The sequence below is a fragment of the Solea solea genome, chromosome 9 (assembly GCF_958295425.1).
Source record: "Solea solea chromosome 9, fSolSol10.1, whole genome shotgun sequence".
Lineage (NCBI taxonomy): Eukaryota > Metazoa > Chordata > Actinopteri > Pleuronectiformes > Soleidae > Solea > Solea solea.
In genome coordinates, this window is record NC_081142.1 from 3,237,012 (window position 1) to 3,256,716 (window position 19,705).

The following is a 19,705-nucleotide window of genomic DNA, read 5'->3' on the forward strand; positions in this document are numbered from 1 at the left end:
CAAATGTTTTTGTCCATATGGAGAATGTATCCTTTTAAAATGATCAGCAACCAGACAAGCATTTCATCTCTGTATCAGTTGTACTCGGCATCCATACTAACACAATCAGGCACACTTTCTGCAGTTCTGCTGATTTAAAATGATTCTTCTTTGAAGATATTTCACCTCTCATCTAGGGAGGCTTCTTCTTCACATCTGAGTTTAAATAAATCCAGTTGCTACTTCTCAGATAATTTGGATGTAACCTTAATCTGGGGTTTGAATAGAACTAAAGATTGGTCATAGCTTACTCTGATGACGAATGCTACAAGAACAAACACCTCTCATGCAATCACAGAACATCTTTCAACACAACAAACAGAGTCCTAGAGATACCTCACCTCAGAGACTGTTGCAGCAGTTGTGGTGATGCTTGATTGGCCATTAGGGAGGTCCATCATTCCCACACCATCCAGCTCTAGCGCAGGAGACCGCTCATTGTCTTTAAATACAGCAAAGTCCACACGGCCCCCTGGAAAAATGCACATACACAAAACATTAACAATCGATCAAGTTCACATCACATTCATTTGTAGTAACAACACCACCTTCTGGTTACAATGAGTTGATGCAAGTTTTCTCAGGTCGGCTTTAACGTTACTGCTTGTTGCCTTAACTACTACTACTATATTGTTCCAGCCGGGCCGGTGCACACCATATGGACACACACACATTTACAGGCTGTTGTTTCCTACATGTTACATATGGACAGGGGAGAAGAAGCTTAGTCTGAGTATTAACAGGAGATGTTCTGTGAAAGGGTTTGGAGAAGCCAGCTGTCTGTCTGTAAGAGCCACAACAGCTGACCCAGCACAAGAGTATGTCCTACTGCTAGCCAGTGCCTTTCCAGACCCGCGATAACTACTTAACACAGGAAGGAAGTCTTCTTTTGTCAAGTGGCTGCCTGAGCACACCATGTACATCCTGACGCTGTCCAGGCACTCTCACTCAGAAAAAGAGAAACTGGCTGTAATTGGGAGTTGTCGGAGAAAATAAAATGTATCAGCATTTGTTCGCTTTCCTTGATTCATGAGTAACAGGTACTTCATTAAGTGTATAGTGAGTGTCAGGAGACTGCAGGTGTTGAATCTACTTCTGCCTGAAAACACCTGTAGAGAACGGGTTCAGTTACAGCTGAAGCATAAACAATATCTAAGGAAATATTGTTCATTAAGAGGAAATTACTTAATCCGCCAGTGTAATCATCAGTTGCTGAATGTTGCACAGGCTGCATTTTCATGGTCTTTATTAAATTGTGCAAATAATCTCTTTTTGTTCTTCTTCATGAAGTAATTATTGAGTATCATGGCTGCTAATCACACTGAATCAAAGCTGAAAAAGGTTTTATACCGACAGATCACTTGTACAATCCTTGTCTGAACCTTCATGTTACCAAAAGAGAGACATTTAAATGGGAATTATACCTTAAGGGGGCAATACAGGAATATGCCTTTGTCAGTCTAGACTTGAATATACCACAGACACTCTTCTTTGTGAAAACAAAAAGCACTAATGAAAGACAGTGATGAAAAATAAGGAGCTGCTTCAGAGTCGTGTGGTAGAGTGTGTCATTTCGGTTGGCTCCAGCCTCGAGCTTTAAGAACCAATAACTGCCTTCTACGGTTGCATTCTGCTCAGCCAAGGACAGACAACGCTACATCATGACAACGCGCCTCATATCGCCTGACAGCAGTGTATAATTGGACAGGAAGCAATAGGCAGTGTGTGTGTGTTTACAAGTCCATGTCTGTCTGCTGTTTATAGTTGTACATCTGCAATTACAGTGCTTCCTGGTCTAACACCCATGTCTGTCTTGTCCAAGGAGGACAATTATATAAGGTATCACTTAAGAGTTTCACTTGCACGACCCAGGACTGCGATGAATACGAACATGTGTTCATAATAACCAGTGATTATCTTTTCATTAAAAATAATCCCTTCTAACACGTCTATGACCCAACACATTATCTACTAATTAAACTGTGTACTACCAGCCAGTGTTAAATACATGCTTGTCTTTTGAATCTGTCATGATAGCTATTTAAAGTAACAATGTGTAGATTTTAGAGATCTTTGTTGAAGGTGATGTTAATGTTCTGCCTCTGTTTTCTCTTTGTGAACAAAAAAGATGTAACATTTGTGTGCGGTAACCCTGATCTGAAAACAATGCTATTGGGGCTTTTATTTTATACAGTTCTAGCACGACGCGGTTCGACTCTACCCCTACTTTTTTGCTTTTCCATTAGGGATAGTACCTGGGGCTTTTTTTGTACCTGCTCTGCCAGGTTCCAAGCGAAAATGTGAGATGGTCCCTGATTGGTCAGAGAGTGTCGTCACTGGAAGACTCATGAGTCACTTTTATCTTATAGCTTTTTCTTAATTGTTGGTATTGTTGTAATTATTTAAATTTATATGTTCTATCTTTGTTTGGATTTTTAACTTATTATGTTATCTGTTTTATTGTAAAGCACTTTGTAACTCATTTTTGAAAAGTGCTATATAAATAAAGTTATTATTACAACAAGCATACATGGCTGCAGTCCTCAAAACGGCCACAGCCGTGCTTTGACAACCCTGCCCACGTTGAGGTACTATGGATGATGGAAAACCACGTTTCTGATACCCAAACCAAGTCGAGCCGAGCCAGAACTGTATAATGGAAAAGCGCCATATTAGAACTGCTTGTATACAGCTGCAGGGACAAGAAGCCCGTTATCCCATGAAATTGCTGAACGTTAATTCACTTCTCCTGTCTTAACATAAAACAAATCACTTCCTGTGCGCAGCGTGGGAATGTCCCCAGGCAACACAAGATCTAAACACTGAGTTAGTGAGAAACAGCATTGTGTGAACTCATTAGACAATGGTTTGAATCTAACCGCTTTAAAACCACAATAAGCCTGCAGACCTGTAGGCACAAAGACACAATACTGTCAGTGTCACCACACCTTAGAATAAATAAAGCTGGCAAAAGGACGATGCCACACTCACCAGTTGTGTGTCAGATGGTCATGGTGCTGGATGTGCAACTGGTCTGTTGTTCTGTTATGCTGCCTTTGTCAGTCGTGTTCCGTCTGTGTGAGACTGGCTCTTGTCGTCTGAGTGAAAGTGAAAACGCACAAGAGAGAAAGGCAGAGAGGAGACATGAATGTTCTGAACATTAGGAAAAACCCACACAGTCATCAGTGATTAACACAGCCAAAAAAAGAAAGGGAAAAGTCCAAGTGTTCATCATAATATCACTCACTGATATTTATGCAGAGAGATACTTCTGTATCTTCTGAAGCAATTCACATTAAAAAAACACCAGCAACATAAACATTAAATAAATAAAGCTTTATCAGATATTTAGAGGATATAACAATGGCACACTGAAACTCTCTTATGGGTCTAGGCCATATAGTAAAGATATTACACAATGTCAATGTTTATGATTATTGTGATTGGTTGATATTTGATTTGTCCTTATAATCAAAAGTTGAAGAAACAAGTTCATTGTTCATGAATTATTTATATTTCCAAGTACAGTATATAACTACCATATCTATAAACATATAAACAATATTGAACTTCAGTTTCTTCAGCCCTACCGTATCATGGTTGACATTTCATGGTTATGTAACTTTAAAGAGAAATGATAATCAGTGCCATAAATATTTCACATCTAGAAAAGGAGGGAGCAGTGAACTCTAACCAAGAACGTGCTCGACAGTTCTTATCCGAACTAGAACGTTTAAATGTCAGTATCACATCAAAGAAAAGTGTGAAAACTGGGTGTGATGCAATAAACTCTGAATAAAATGTATTTGCATTCTCAGGCAGAAAAAAAATATATAAGTGTTTGTTGTGTTTCACCCTTTTGATAATGTTAATGACCAACATTAGCCAGTAGGTGTCTCACTACTCTCAAAGATAAAGCATGTGAGTGGGACTAAGGTGGGCTGTGGCTAAATGTTGCATGCTGGTCTTCAGCCTTTAGAAAGAAATGATCTCGTCAACCCCTCAAAGTTGTTATCACAAAGCTCAGTAGCAGAGCAAACACTACTTTACCATTTCCACTCACTGGAGCCAATACATTCTTTCAATTATCTCTTTCAATCGAGAGGGTTTCAGTTTCCCCACATCCCCGATGAGCATCACACTGCCTCAAGGCTCCAGCGGAGAGCGAGCAAAACAGAAATACACAAACTTAACAGATTTGTGCTCACGTGTGTGCTCACGTGTTTATCGCCTGTGTTATTATCACTTGCTTATACAGTGAAGCACAGTAAACACTTCCTGGCAACAGCTTGTTTCTGCTCGTCAGTTTGCCTAGTGTTGTTGAGGAACCAGACCATCCCAGAACAGTTAACATTCAACTTAACGGCTCCCTCAAGGTGACATATGAACTGGATTTGTTGTATTAAGACATAAAATGACAATGACAGACAGTGAGGAAACATGTTAAATTGAAACACTACCAGAATATTCACAAAACTATTTTTCATTTGCAAGCCACAGCCTCTGTTTATGTTTTGGTTTGTTGCACCACCCACTACTGCACACCCAATAACACAGCTCATAGCACTTCTACATTAAACAACACTGGACTTAAAAGGCCAACTTTCAAAAATATCTCAACCAGAGGAGAAGAAACACAAGGGTCTCCAGTGGAGATGTATTTAAAATATAGATGCACGTGTGGTAGGGCTAAGAGATTTTGAATAAATCTCTAATTGCGATTATTTTTGACTGAAATTGCAATTGCAATACGATTCGCAATATGAGAGGCATTTTTATCTGAATAATATGATTACCATGTGATATTTGTGCAGATCCATGAGAAACATGGATGTTTTCTTCAGTCTGTCACGACAATATATAAAGCGAAAATGCACATTTTGCGATAAAATTCAGCCCTACCGTGCAGATACTTTTTGGCACTGTTCTATAGTATAGTAGATCTCTATGGTATAGTAGTATAGTAAGTCGATTAGATCTTCACTTGTGTCCAATAACATGAATGGAACAGGAAAAACAAAAATGTGGCACATACGGTGCATTATGACATTATGAGAGTGGATTTAAGACTGTGTGCGTTTCTTTGACAGATACAGTCTGCACGTAGCAGTGTGCCGCTCCATTTACATAACTGACACCTTACGTAGGTGACAGCTATCGTCAGTAAGTCTACACACCCCCACACCTCCAGACCTCCAGACCATTCTACACTAAACTGCAGTGCTTTACAGTAAGCTACATCATCATACTTCACGGTTTATTTGTTATGTGGAGCAAATCAACCCAAAAACATGAGAATTCATTTAGTAAACAATTAATAAAGGGTTAATTGTTGAAGACAAATGTGTACTGTCACTGCACAGTGTAGCAGGTGTTAGTGAATTAGGGGGCCTCTCTGAGTTGGCTGCCTCTTCCTCCCTTAGTTCTTTCAAACTGTTCTTGACATTCACCTGCTGCAGTTCAAACACAAAAGGGGTTGGAAGCCAAACAGGCTTCATTGCTGAAGGGCAAAATGCTCAATAGCAAGTGTTCCCGTGTGTCGTCATGCACATGCCAGTGCATTTGTGCATGTGGCAACACATTCCTATTCCCTGCACTGACCCTTTACATTCCTGTCTCCAGCGGCCCTGAAAACAGCTCTCCACCACCTCAACTTGGCATCTGTCCTCCTTCCGCTCCTTCCTCATCTCCTGTCCTCACATCTCTTCGCCTCAGCTTCCTTTTACAGCAGTTTCAGTTTTAAGTCAATGTCTGTTTGGATTAATGGGACAAAAAGGGATTTTCCATCACGTAAATGAATCAAAGGGCATGGACAGAATGTTTGTATAAGCAGAGAAAAAAATGTTTTTGACTAAAGTGATTCCAGTATGTTCATTGTTGTAAAAGATGCAGCTGTAGCAAGACACTGGTGAGGACACAGGTACTGTTCTTCAGAGCTAGTGTTAAATTGTGGCTTAAGAAGCAACCCTGCAGAGACCAGGTGAAGGTAATTCTGTTCACCGTTTTGGATATAGAATAAAACAGTTGCCTTGTGCCCAAAAATCATTAAAAAAAGAACAACACAGTCCTAACCAAGATAATAATTCAGTTTAAGGGAACAATATAAATGAAAAGGGCAGAAACATTTGGGGGGGAAATGATTTTCCTGACAGATATTGCAACTACACATGAAATTGTGGCATGAAGTCAAAGTTCAGTTCAATATTCACTGGAATAGATTTAAAATATGATGGAGCATAAGCACATGTGACCATGAAAACATCAGCTAGTCTATATTCTAATGCAATTTTGTTTTCAACTGTCAAACTGTAAAACTGTTGGTGTCATTTTTCATCATTGCACTGCAAGTCTTTAAGTCGTTTAAGCCAAAATATAAGTCAATTCATAGGAAAATTAGTCGAAAACTATTTTCATTACTCTATTAAATCTCCAATTTTCAAACAAAAATAAGCAACATTGATGTTTTCCAGCTTCTTGTGTGTCAACTGTGAAGTTGTTAAAAGATTTTCCCAGCAAATACTACCAGCTTCCAAATGAATAATTACTGTCTTATGTGTATACTTGTTAACTCCCTACATCAGTATCCTATTCCCAACCTAGAACGCAAGCGACCATGCACACAATACACACACAGGATTATTGTGCCGAATATGTGTGTGTGTATGATGGAGTTTGTCTGTCCCTGTACAGAGCTGTGTGCCTCATGTGATCAGTGAAAGGTCACACGCTGTTTAACTGTGAATAAGATGTGTTTCTTTAGCATCCAGCTTTAGCTCAGCGACGCGTGGTTTCAACAGCTTTGACAGCTCTGCCAGGCCCGACTGCAGCTCTGCGGGCCCCGTCTTTGACACTTAGCAGCCGAGAGAGCCTTGTGTCTCAATCTGCTGCAAATATGTGTGAGAGTGCGACGTCACACGCAAAACAAAAGTGACAGTCAAAGACACAGAGCAGAGAGCCCGGGCCTTTTCTCTACATGTTCCTTTGAAGAAGAAGCAGTGGGTCCACTGTATATGAAATTGTTCAACTGAATTACCAGCAATTCAACTCTACAGTTTTTACCATCTTTCCTTTAAATGGCATATTTACTATTTTTTTTTAATTTATGAGGAGCCAGTTTTCCACATTAAAGACAATCAAGGCTTAAACTAACCTTACCAATATAAATGATGTATAAACTAAAAACATGAAAGAGGTCATCAAAAATCTTAATTTAGTCAAAAAACATTTGGAGGAAAATGTATATTTACACAGATCACTCTTGTGTGTCCTGTAATGCTTGCACTGCCCAGACACTGCCCTCTGCTTAATGCTGTAGATGCACCAAAGTCAGGCAGCTAAACTGGGTCAGTGTGCTGAGCTGAGCAGTGAGGGATGTGACAGCCCATAAAGCCGTGCCCTCTTCTTCCCTTTAGTATACACAGGAGACAAACACACACACACACTCAAGGAGAGCTCACACTGTGAGGAGATATAGGTTCACAAGGTCAAGGTTGTAACTCGTTATCATCATTTTCAAGTAGAGTAGCTCAAAGTGCTGTAGCTGGTCTCTTCCCTTATATGTTTCGGGAACCAAATCATGTGTCTCGCATTTAAATTTGGTTTCGTCTTTTGTCCGTTTGGTCCATTAATTGCCAGAGAGCTCGTTCGCGGTGATTCAGTAACGCTGGTCAAGCGAAGGCTACACTAAGGTTCTCGCTTTCCCCCGAGCACTAATCGAGAGAACACTATTGATCTAACGCTAAGAGAGGACAGGCTGATCACACACTCTCTCTAATAACCTGCACACATACACACACACAGTAACGCAGCATGTGCATGTCACAGCAGTTCGATATACTGCTTTCACTCAGGAGGTTGGATGTTCAAGCACAGACTGGTGACATAGCCTGGGGAGGGAGAATGGTGTGTGTGTGTGTGGGAACACAACTAATAGCCCCTTCACACCATCACTTAACATGCAACTAATGTGCAGGTCCTTTGGGAGGTGGCAGCTCTGTGATAGTTTGGACTAGTGGGAATTGGAAAGACAGTGTGATGCCTATCAGTCTAACCACACAAAGACTGGCACAGGGACTGCAAGAAACTGCCACAACATGAACGTGCAAACAAATCTAAGCAATAAACAAATACATTTCTCCTATAGTGAACAGCAGGCTCTGTCCAATGCAGTCTAACTGTCCTTCCTGGGGTTGAAAAAAGGCTCCTTAGTTTTAATCCTCTCCAACAGAAGAATGTCATAATTGTGAGGAATCTCGTTGTTTTGCAAATACCCCATAGACCACATGTTGGTATCCCCGTTTACTAAAGAACAAACCACAGACAATGGAGGACAATGAGGAAATAACTCTGTGTCCCAAATATATTAATATTTCCAGACAAGAAGCCTCCATTACTCACATTAAAACAGATTATGGATTCAAATGTTTGTTTATATATGAACATTTTAAGACTTCATTCTCAAACATAAATAAGGTGTCTTCAAACAAAAATGTAGTCACTTTTTCATGGCCCAAAATCCTGTTAGAATTGGGCAAATCCATGCAAGTAGTTATTTTTTCCTTCGACTATATTTCCTTCATAAGAGGAATAAGATTTTCGTGTTGTCCTGCATAAAAAAGGTAGTTTTATACGTGTCTCTCGTCAAAGGCGGACAGTATGAAAACTGACAGAGCTGGTTTTTGGACTATTCTTCAACAGATGTAGCCGCCCTGACATTACTGTTCAATGTCAGTCTAACTGACAGTTGCCAGTCCAACCTCTAACCAGGGAGAAAATTGTGTCCGTCACAGACGCTGAGCTCAAAAAGACAGTCTGACTGCAAACTGTCAGACACAATCGCTTATGTTGTACATGCCCTCCAGATATATGGGGGGAAACTGGCTACATAACACCAATGTTTTGAGCAGTTTGACGTGTTGAGGCTGAAATGTTTCAGTTACTTTGCTTTATAAAGCATTATTATGACAAAAACTGCAAAATGTACAAAGATAAAAAACAGTCGCCATGTCACTCACTCAGCTGGATGACGATTCGGGTGAGGTGCCGGTCACTTGCTCCGCTGATAACAACAAAGATGATGCATGCTGTCTGACATATGACTGAAGTGCTCAACCTAATTCAGTGATATGCGTCTATCCTGTTTGTGAAATTCCACTCGATCTAAATCAGCGTTGTAGCTGCAGCTTGCACCGTAGGGTGCGATTAAGCTTTTTATAGAAGCCTCCCTCTCTTTCTCTTCTGCTCCCTTGATCCTTACGGCTCTTAAGAGTTGATAATTAGAGCTCAGGCGTTCCAGGCCTGTCCCTGCTACTGTTGTTTCTCCTGACATGTGACACGGACAGGACCTACACCCACACGTGTTTGGTAGCCTAAACCAAGCCTGCAGCTGGAACCAGCCTTTAAAATGAGTCAACACACTGTAGAATAAAAAAAACTTTCTCCAAGAAACAAAACATGGGCCTGAATCAAGTTTTTCCAGGTTCATAATGTCACGGTGGTTGGTGATTAATCGTCAACAGGATTTGGCACGCATACTTCTCATTACTGTAACTCCTAGACCGTTTGTGATATCTAGAAAATCACACACAATGGACTGGATCTGGATCTGTTCAGGGCGTGCCCCGCCATTCACCCCATGTCAACTGACCCTCATGTGGAGGATAAAGATGGATGGATGGATGGATACCGCAAAGCAAAGAAATAGAGCATGGTACCCATATACTTGTGATTACAGTAGCCCTCTGGACTTCCTTGGAACAACCGTCCGATCACAGACTAGATTCACCAGCGTGTCAGCTTCTCAGTATCATATTCCTAAGCGGTTGAATAACTGGGATCGGAAATGAAAGTTATCTTGGAAAAAGGGGCAGAAGCACTCACTCATTGAACATTTGACAACAATTCTACAGCCATAAAATCTAACTAAACCAATTAAGTGTTGCAACCCTGCAACTGTATTATACAAAAACTGCTACGGACATGAACTGTGACTGACTGAAAAGACAAGTTTTCAATACCAAGTCTGATCTACCCTATGTATGGTTTTTAAATTATGTAAAAAACAAAATAATAATAATAATACATCAACATTTACAAAAACCTACAAACCAATGAATCGTTGACTTGACTTATGTGATTCTACTAAATGAACTCATATTCTTGTCCTCTCCATCAGCATTCTTGTCCTCTCCATCAGCATCATTGCAGATATGATGGTGAAATAAGCAGGCAACTGACAAAAACTGCCTATGTACGCAGTGTGTGTTTGAGCTTTAATCTAGAACAAGTTCCTGAAACATAGTGGGAAAATTATGCTTTCGTTGTACATTTTAATGCCTGCAGCGCAATCTAGAATTTGCTGCCAATGGTGTTTTTGTTTCTGAATGTGGTTTCTCTCTGGACATTTCTTGTAAATACTGACAATGACAAATTAAAGGACACTGGTGTTGTATACATTCTTAATCGGTTAAATACTGAAATGAATCAAAAGACAGTAAACACTACCTGTTTTGAACCGAAGTTGAACATGAGAGCAGAGACTCATGGAGAGGGGGGTGATTTGAGGTAAACTACAAAATCTGACTATGAAATATGAAAGACCTGCAAAAAGAGAAAGAAACAAACCTCTGTAAACGTAGGACTGATAGTGACAGGTTTCTGTCATCATGTGTGCAATGTTTTGAAGTAGAAGCTAGTGCTCTTTGAACATAGAAGCATGGTGATGAATGGCAGGGCAACTCAAGTGAAAACATATAAAGTAGCTGGCTGGACAATGGACAGCTCCGCTTTGATAAAAAATCAGTAAAATAGATCCCAAGAGAGGCGACGGTGCCAAGCTAGGGAGTAGTGGCATGTGGCAGAGGCCCAGAGCAGCAGGCTGTCACGTGTGAGCAGAGCACTGGCCTACAGTGTGCGTTCGTGTTTATCCACGTTTGTGTGTGTGCTGGCTTGGGCTTGATTTGTGGTCCAAATGGAAGTGGGCAGGCGGCCCAGCCCAGAGTTCAACTCTGCTGTTGAAGCCTGAGCGCACCGAGCATGGCAGCAGATGACCGGGGGTGAGAGAGGAAACAGAGGAAGTGTGGAGCTGGCGTCAGCGCTGATGTCTGTGGTCATTCTCTGTATGGACCATTAACAAGGAAAGGGTGGTCTAACAATGCAGGGTGACAGAGCAGTCAGTCAGAGCAGTGCTGTTTAGAGGAAACTGATATGATCTCTATGTCTTCCTCTATGAGTCTCTTGAGGACAGACACAAGTCAAATCTAGCAAATCTACTCATGAAAGCTAAACGCACAACCGTACAGGCCAAAGTGACTCTTAGCACCAGATACATAGGAAAACCAGGATAGTCTACACTCACAAGTCACTATATTAGGTACAGCCATTCAACTGCAAGTCAATGCAACTACCGTATTTTCCGCACTATAAGGCGCACCGGATTATAAGGCGCACCTTCAATGAATGGCCTATTTTAAAACTTTGTCCATATATAAGGCGCACTGCATTATAAGGCGCATAGAATAGACGCTACAGTAGAGGCTGGGGTTACGTTATGCATTCATTAGATGGAGCTGCGCTAAAGGGAATGTCAACAAAACAGTCAGATAGGTCAGTCAAACTTTATTTATAGATTACAGACCAGCGTTCTGACAACTCCGTTTACTCCCAACATGAATAAACAGCTGTTTTATGTGATGTGGTATTTCGTTTATCTTTTAACAACAGCAGGGTATAACATGTAGTGCAACATTTATATCACATAGTGGAGGGGAACTTTTCCTGGATTCAATAAACACGTAAAAAACAGTCTGATACTGTTACGGTAAATCAAACGTTAGTGCTATCACAATATAGTAACACTCGAAATAGTGCAAAGCAATAACAATATATAAATAACTCAACGTTGCTCAAACGTTAATGTCACACAACACAACACACAAAATAAACATGTAAAGCTCAAGTTATTCCTCATCCGCGAATCCCTCGAATTCTTCTTCTTCAGTGTCCGAATTAAACAGTTGGGCGAATACGGGATCCAACATGCCCGGCTCCGTCTCGTCGGCGTCGTCACTAATCGAGTCAGTGTCGCTGCTGTTGTCTAGCAGTTCAGTGACAATTCCTGCCTTCCTGAAAGCTCGGACCACAGTTGAGACTGATATATCAGCCCAGGCATTTACGATCCACTGGCAGATAGTGGCGTATGTCGTCCGGCGCTGTCTCCCTGTCTTGGTGAACGTGAAGTCAGCGGCTGCTTACCGTATTGGTCCATATATAAGGCGCACCGGATTATACGGCGCACTGTCGGCTTTTGAGAAAATTTGAGGTTTTTAGGTGCGCCTTATAGTGCGGAAAATACGGTATATGCATTTAGGCATGTAAACTAGGAATGCACCGAAAATCAGGAAACACTTGGCCGAAAACCGAAACCAGAAACCCAAATGAAATTATGCCAATTCTGTAACATTGTTTTTTTAAATCTAATTTTGTTGTTATGGCTAGGACTGTGTGTACTTACCTCAATAAAGTCAAGGCAATTATGTATATTTGCAACGAAGTGCAGGGGGATCCAAGTGAATGTCGCGGTGAGTTCATAATCTATTCTGCACTGTCCAACATTTTAGTTGCTGTTCCACCGTGTAATCACATCTTGTTGGAATTTTATTGGTGTTCCAAACTGATCTTGGATCGTGACATAAACACGGTCAAGATGGCCTGCTGTAGTTCAAACCAAGCACCAAAAGGGTGAAGAAAGGTGACTTTGAACTTAGTATTTAAGAAAATGCTGATCTAGTGAAATTTCCACACACAACCATCTCTACTGATGACTGGGAAAGAGAAACTATCCAGTGAGCCGCAGTTATCTGGGCGAAAATGTCTTGTTGATGCCATAGGTCAGAGGAGAACGGCCAGAGTGGTTTGAAATGACAGAAAGGCAATAGTAACTCAATTACACATGTTGCAGCCACGGCATGCAGGAGAAAACCATCACTGAATGCACTACAAACACCTGGCACTTTATCAGGTGTCCTGTAATGTGTGCCTATTAAAGTGGTCAGTGAGTGTATGTGTTTTGACAATATTGTGAAAAGGCTCATTCATACTGATCTATTGAGTCACAAACACCCAGTTATGTAGCACTAAAGCCTGATTTACGTTGCCTAACATGTCTAAAAAATAAATGACTTATTTTGTCACTTGATACCTCACATTCCTGTCACACTCCAGTGGAACTTATGCTGATATTTTGTGGTGCAGTGTGACAAAAACACTGTCCCATTTGCCTTGTTGCCTGACTCGAACACATGATGAAGGTTTGGTCATAGCAGATTAGTAGAGGATATTTCCTCCCAGGAAAGCGGCATGTGAGGACAGATTTATATTTGTATACATCATAAGATTTTCAGTCAGAGGCTTCAAGTTCTTCAACAAATTTACATGAAAGATTTTGTCTTTTCATGAGTTGCAGCCACTTCAAAGCATTTTCTAGAACATATTTAGAAAAATATATATAAACTTCCCATTCCAGGTCTGTAAGATTTAATGAGAATTTGAAATGTGATTCCCAAAATACACATCTAATCAAAAAGGAACTTTCTCGTCCATTCTGTTTGTATACAAAATATGCTGGGTGGGTGTGTGTGTGTGTGTGTGTGCACACATCATTTGTTCATTCACATTGATTGTACCACAAAGACAGATAAAAGGGCCCAAGGTGGCCCCTCAGGGCAGTTTTAACTGAGACACAAAAGGGAAGGAACATGCTGCATCCTGACAAACCATACAATTATTTGACAGCAAACATACTCACAAATCATCCTCAGTGCTTTTAAGCCCCTTCTTTAACTCTGGCAAACCTATTGTTTCTGTTTGACATCAACCACATTGCTACCTGTGGGCCAGCACAGACATGTAGCCATGGTCACAGGAGTTATATCTCTAGTATACTATTTGATTATTTATCTTTGCACTAATCACGGATGTAATACTTCACACAATATACAAAACAAATACAGATACAATGCTATAAAAGAGACCGTTTAAATGAGATTAGATGAAATTGTAAAGCGGCTTCAGTGAAAATCCAAGAACGGCTCACGTATTGTCGTTCTATTGATCTGTTTTCTTTAAAAAAAAAAGTTAAGTCTCTCAAATCATCCTTTTCCTTCACTGAACACTAAAACAATGACCTCATCTTCCTACGACAGCTTTTCTCTTTTAAGTTGCCGTGCTCTGCTCGGATACTTGACCCAAAAGAGCAAAGCACCGGCCAATTCTGAAGCAGACTCTGAAACACTCAGACAAACCATTGTTAAGTCTTGTATCCTGTGTATGATGTCCCTTTTAAAAAAGAGGGGGTGTTACAGAGTTAACTTCACTCCAGTGATAAGTTTAACCTTTTTTAGTTTTGATCTAGAACTCCCATTGAACCTGCTCGACTGTATACGGCTTTACCGGTCCAAACTGTATCGTACTGTACCAAACTGTACCATGATGGAAACACGGCTTTACATATACCACTGATTCCATACCAAATGGACCATAAAATCACACTACCGGGCAGCACTATAAGGAATTTTATTAATGTAATAAATATAGCAGGATCTTTGTATAAAATGAGCTACAGAGTACTGCATGCATGACCTCTCCTAACAAGGCATTGCCTTGTCACCAGGGAGTGATAAACTGGCCAATTACACAAGGGGGAAACTATTGAGACGAAAAGAGACAAGATGAAGATGATCACACAAAACTTCAGTCCAGAAAGGCCAAATGGATACCGACACCTAAAGCTAGTCAAAGAGGGCTGTGGACAACACATGCACAAAAGCTGTTTGCACTGAGAGTTCACTAGGACAAAGGTCGCGTGCAAGAATAAAACACGACACCCACCCAATCAGAGGGAAGAAGATGATGAAAGAGAAATTAACGAGAGAGAGAGCAGAGAAAGTTATCGAATTCTTTAAGAAATCAAATGCGAGTTGATGTGACTTCACTGCAGGGAAACAAGCAGGCAGATTTTTTCCTTTTCGGGTCATGGCTGCCTCCCTTACTAATATGGCGAGTACTTACTATTCCCATCTGATAGCAGCTATGAAAGATTGATTCTTTCATCTTTCTCTTGCAAAGCAGAACAATGTTACACTGTGTGCTTCTCCGTCTTCTAGTTTGACATACACACACGAGAGAGAGGGGGGGGGGGAGACGGAGAGTGGGGAAAGAGGAAACCGAGACTGCATCTGATGGAAGAGGAGCAACAGCTGAGACTGGTGAAACAGCTGTATCTCTTCAAGGCCTGCACTGCTCCCCTCCCCCTCGTCCCCCTGAATGAGCCCCTCACACCCTTTTTTCTGACTCTCCTCTCCCACAGAGCAGTACGACCATGGGCTACAGCCTCTGGGTGCACACACACACAATATGTGTCAGAGTTACACAAACACGACTGGTTCAAACCTCTGTTCTCCTTTCAGAGGACAAGTACAGACAGGACGCATGAGCTACTAAACATTTCTCTATTGACTAAAAATAGGAAAGACATTGTTTCGAGCGGCAATGTCATCCTCCCTCTTCTCTTCCCAAATCCCTCCAACCCTCCAGAGTTCTATCAGAAACTAAGTGTGAGACAAAAGGACATCCAGGTTACCCTCTCACATGCAAAGCACAATCAAACAAAGGACTGTCCATCAAGTCTTTTGAGGCACTAGACGTTTTTTTCCTGTATCATGAACACTGAATGAACTTGCCTGATGTGCTAATAACAGTCGCAGCTTTTGCTTTTAGAGAAAGTACATGTTGCATTCACCTATACAGGATTTCAATGGAAAAATGGAGGTCAGGTGACATTGGTGTGAATGAGGCGAACAAATACCCAGTTTGACAGTTGGTGATGTAAAGTGTGGAAGTGCAGGCATGTAATTGCAAGTCTCTGTCTGCATGTCAAGACCAAACTAGTGCAGAAACCTGACAAAAGCGACAGGAAACAGGTTGTCTCAGTCACACCGAAAATTAAATGGAGTCTTTGAGGTGACAGAGACAAACACACCAGAAGTGAATCATCGTCCTTTCATTCGTACGGAATGGAACAGGTGTTGTTCATGCGGTCAAAAAAAACTGTGTACCAGACACTCAAGTATGACGCGGATGAAATAAAACAAAAGGATATGTAGGAAGCAAAAGTTGCAGCGAGCAAAAGAGGGAAGAGAGGTGGAATCGTGTTTGTCAGTGTCTGATCTATTGTCTTTGGCAGGGTTCAGGACCAAGTTCACAAGTTTCCATGACATAACCAAGACCGCTCTCAGTTCAGTTCCCAAGCCAAAACACTCAGAAGTTTAGACGGATAAATGAGGCTGTGTTGTGAGACCACAGAGGCTGACACAGACTGGTGGATCAGGAGACAATATGCAAGGGAAGTGGAAGGGAGCGGCATGAACCTGTTTACATTCAGATGGGCCAGTGGGGGGGGGGCTACAGTCCCCACTTTGTATTAATATTAAAACGATACCAATTTAACATCTGAGCAAATACATAAGTCAAGTGTAGTAACAGCAAGTATCATAAAACTGACAACTCAGACAATGATAAATGTGGGTGTTTGCACATATATGTCCCAGTTATAAAACTGATAAAAATGCTGTCCACAACAGCCCAGCATTAAACCAAACACATTGCCTAGTACTATTTTTATCGACAAGGACAAACCACAACTTGCTATTCCCAAACTAAAGCTTGAGGGCAGTCTGCCCCGGTGGTCGGCCGTCGGACAGTACATGGGGGACGAGTGTGTGATGCTGTGAGCCTGCTTTACAGATGTTTCAGCATGTTATATCAGCGTTGCAGAGAGATCTCCATGATTGACTGATCGGCTCCACCAAATCAGAAGACGAGAAGAGACGCGGTCATGATGACGACTTGAACATTCTTCCATTCCATACACATTTTACAATGAATACAAATACCAATAGAGCTACAACATGGTCATCTAGAGCGATGACCGACTGAAGAGATAAAAAATACTGCAGTTTATATGCGCCACCGCTGAGTCGTTTCCCTAATGACGTATACGGACTACTGCTACCTCAATCTGAGATAACTACTGCTACAAACATGTTCTTGATCTCACATTTGACCCCCAACCTCATAATCCCAAACACCTACAACCTGCCCAGGCAATTCATTTGAAAAGGGCAATCAACCTGAGGTTTTGGGGGTTTGTTTTGCACTTTTCAGACTAATAAGGGAACATAAACTGGCCCCGAGTTGTTTTATCAATCGTTCAAATCATGCTAGCTCCTCTGTTCTCTCCTCTGCCTCAGCTCCTAATGTTACACACTGCAACTGACCTGACAGCAGGGCAAAGAGGCTGCTGTGGAAACAATGAACCGAGTGGCAACATCTTATTCAACGTTACAACACATCGGTTACAAAGAAACGTAGAGAAATTATAATACCATCTACTTTGTCAGCATCCGTTGTTTTACACAATCTCAGCGAGGTTGTGAAGCGAACAGCAATTTGTTGCACACGAGCTAAAACAAAGGCTGCCTGTTCAGTTTGGCAAAATCTTAAAATGTAGCACGTAGAACAGAAACAGAGATAACCTTGGATGAAAAACATAAGACAGTGCAACTCTGTCAGCATAACAAATGGTCAGAAAACAACCTGCCCAATACAAAGCCATGTATTTACTATGACGGTGACTATTTAGAGTCAGGGGATAACTGAAGAAGAGAGAGACTCTCAAACAACAGATGCACAAGAGGATGGATCTGATAGGTTTTACTGTGATTTGACAGGCACTCTGCATTTGTAATCACTGCTCTATTCATGTCATGCACCTACCTAACTACAACTGATGAGAGATGGCAAGAATACAGCGAGGCAATATTTCACAGATGAGGAAAGACATAAACATAAACTAGACTGATATTAGAACAATACCAGCAACTAGATTAATATACACATATACTGAAGTGTCTGCCTCAAGCTTAATTTATTCCTCAACACTCAGTAAAAGATGTCCTACAACTAAAAGCATGTAAGCAAGTACTATCACAACTAAAAGTGGGCAATAATTCAATAACAATATACATATATCGCAATATCATTTTATTCAACGTCAATATATCAAAGTCTCAGTATATCTTGGAGGTAGACCAGGGTGATCTTTGCCATTTTTAGTAATAAATAAAAGTAATTAATTAGTATTAATTAATTAAATATTTGTTTTTAGGAACTTGATGTAAAGTCACTAAAACTCATTTTTTTCATGATTACCCGATTCATGTACTTTTAGTTTATACATTATTTTTTTTAATGAAAATACTGTAAATAAGTGCAGTGCAGTGATGACATAAAACATCGATTGGAGAGGCCTGCCATCAGTGTTCTTAAATAACTCATTATTGGAGTTAAGCATTTGTTTGTATTATTTGTTATCAGTGAACAGTGAACAGTTTGGAGAAAAAAGAAAAATTGGCTAACTATGTATTAGGGCTGATGATTAAATGGCATCAATCATCAAGCACCTGCTGCCCTAATCTTGAAAAATTGGCATTGGTATTGTCCACAGAAAAACCAATACCTGTCAGCCTCTACTATATGTCAATATAATTAGAGTAATTGGAGACACAACACATATTCGGTGTTAAATATGTTGCCACTATAGGGATATTTAAAAACCAGATCAGTTACGGTTCAGCGCAGCTCCATAAAACCATGACTTGATATCAAACCTAAATGCTGTTGGAGTAATCAGAAACCGTCATAAACCAGAACTTTGGTACATAGTTTTGGCACCAGCACTCTCATGTCATCAGACTGACATATTTACAAGAGACCCCTCACAACTAGCAGAAAAAAGGAGGAGGGGGCAGGAAGTGGGGTAGTGTGCACTGTGAATGCAGCATACTGTGTGTTTGCAAGGGGTGAAAATGTGGCTGTAACAAATATTTGTCTGAATTCTCTAAATTTTTTCCTGATGAGTACATAAGTCAAACATTCTTATTAATCTATCAGATTTTTTTGTAATCATTTGCATCTTCTTAAAACACAGAAAGATATGAAAATTAAGAAAGTTTTACAAGAAATTACAACATTAAGGAAATAGCCATAAAGATTATATCTGATTTAATAAGTTATGAGTTAATCTTCAGATCTTCTGGTAACATTGAGGCCATTGTGACATGGGTTTATCTGTGTTTGTGTCTCAGCAGTCAGTCACAAGTGACTCTATAATGTCCCATTTCAACACAGGTTGTGTCCGACTGCTTTCGGTGGCTTCTACTTCCCCTACAGAATCACTGTGATTACAACACAGCAGGAACCTCATGATCATCACGCTCGGGGCAAGAAGAAGAGACTTTTTCAGAGGGGTTTTCTGTACTTCCTGAAATGTTGTTCTGTGGACAATGAAGAAGAACTGCTCATACCTAAGCAGTGAAACAGTGCCTACCACTCAGATTTCTGAAGTTGGACACCAGGACAGTACATTATCCTCTTCTTTTATCTCGTTCTCACACATAGTCACGCACACAGTCTGCTAATCAGGTGCTGCTCATGCTCGCATCTACAACACCCACTTCAACTAACTGCCAGAAACATTAGAAGCACCCCATGTATAAAAAGTCTTTATCAATCACACATGAAATATTATTATCAGGGTTAATTTAACTTG

At 40.7% G+C, this 19,705-nt stretch overlaps 1 protein-coding gene across 2 annotated transcripts in view; it reads right to left on the bottom strand.

Moving 5' to 3' along the window:
- Nucleotides 1-19,705, bottom strand: part of ralgps2 (Ral GEF with PH domain and SH3 binding motif 2) — a 71,894-nt gene that overhangs the window by 48,151 nt on the left and 4,038 nt on the right. For both annotated transcript variants that reach the window (XM_058638477.1, XM_058638476.1), the window contains exons 2-3: nucleotides 3,031-3,137; nucleotides 381-511 (exon numbers count right to left, since the gene is read on the bottom strand). In XM_058638477.1, coding sequence (XP_058494460.1) covers nucleotides 381-440 — 60 coding nt within the window. In that variant the 5' untranslated portion in view covers nucleotides 441-511; nucleotides 3,031-3,137. The remainder of the gene's footprint in view (nucleotides 1-380; nucleotides 512-3,030; nucleotides 3,138-19,705) is intronic.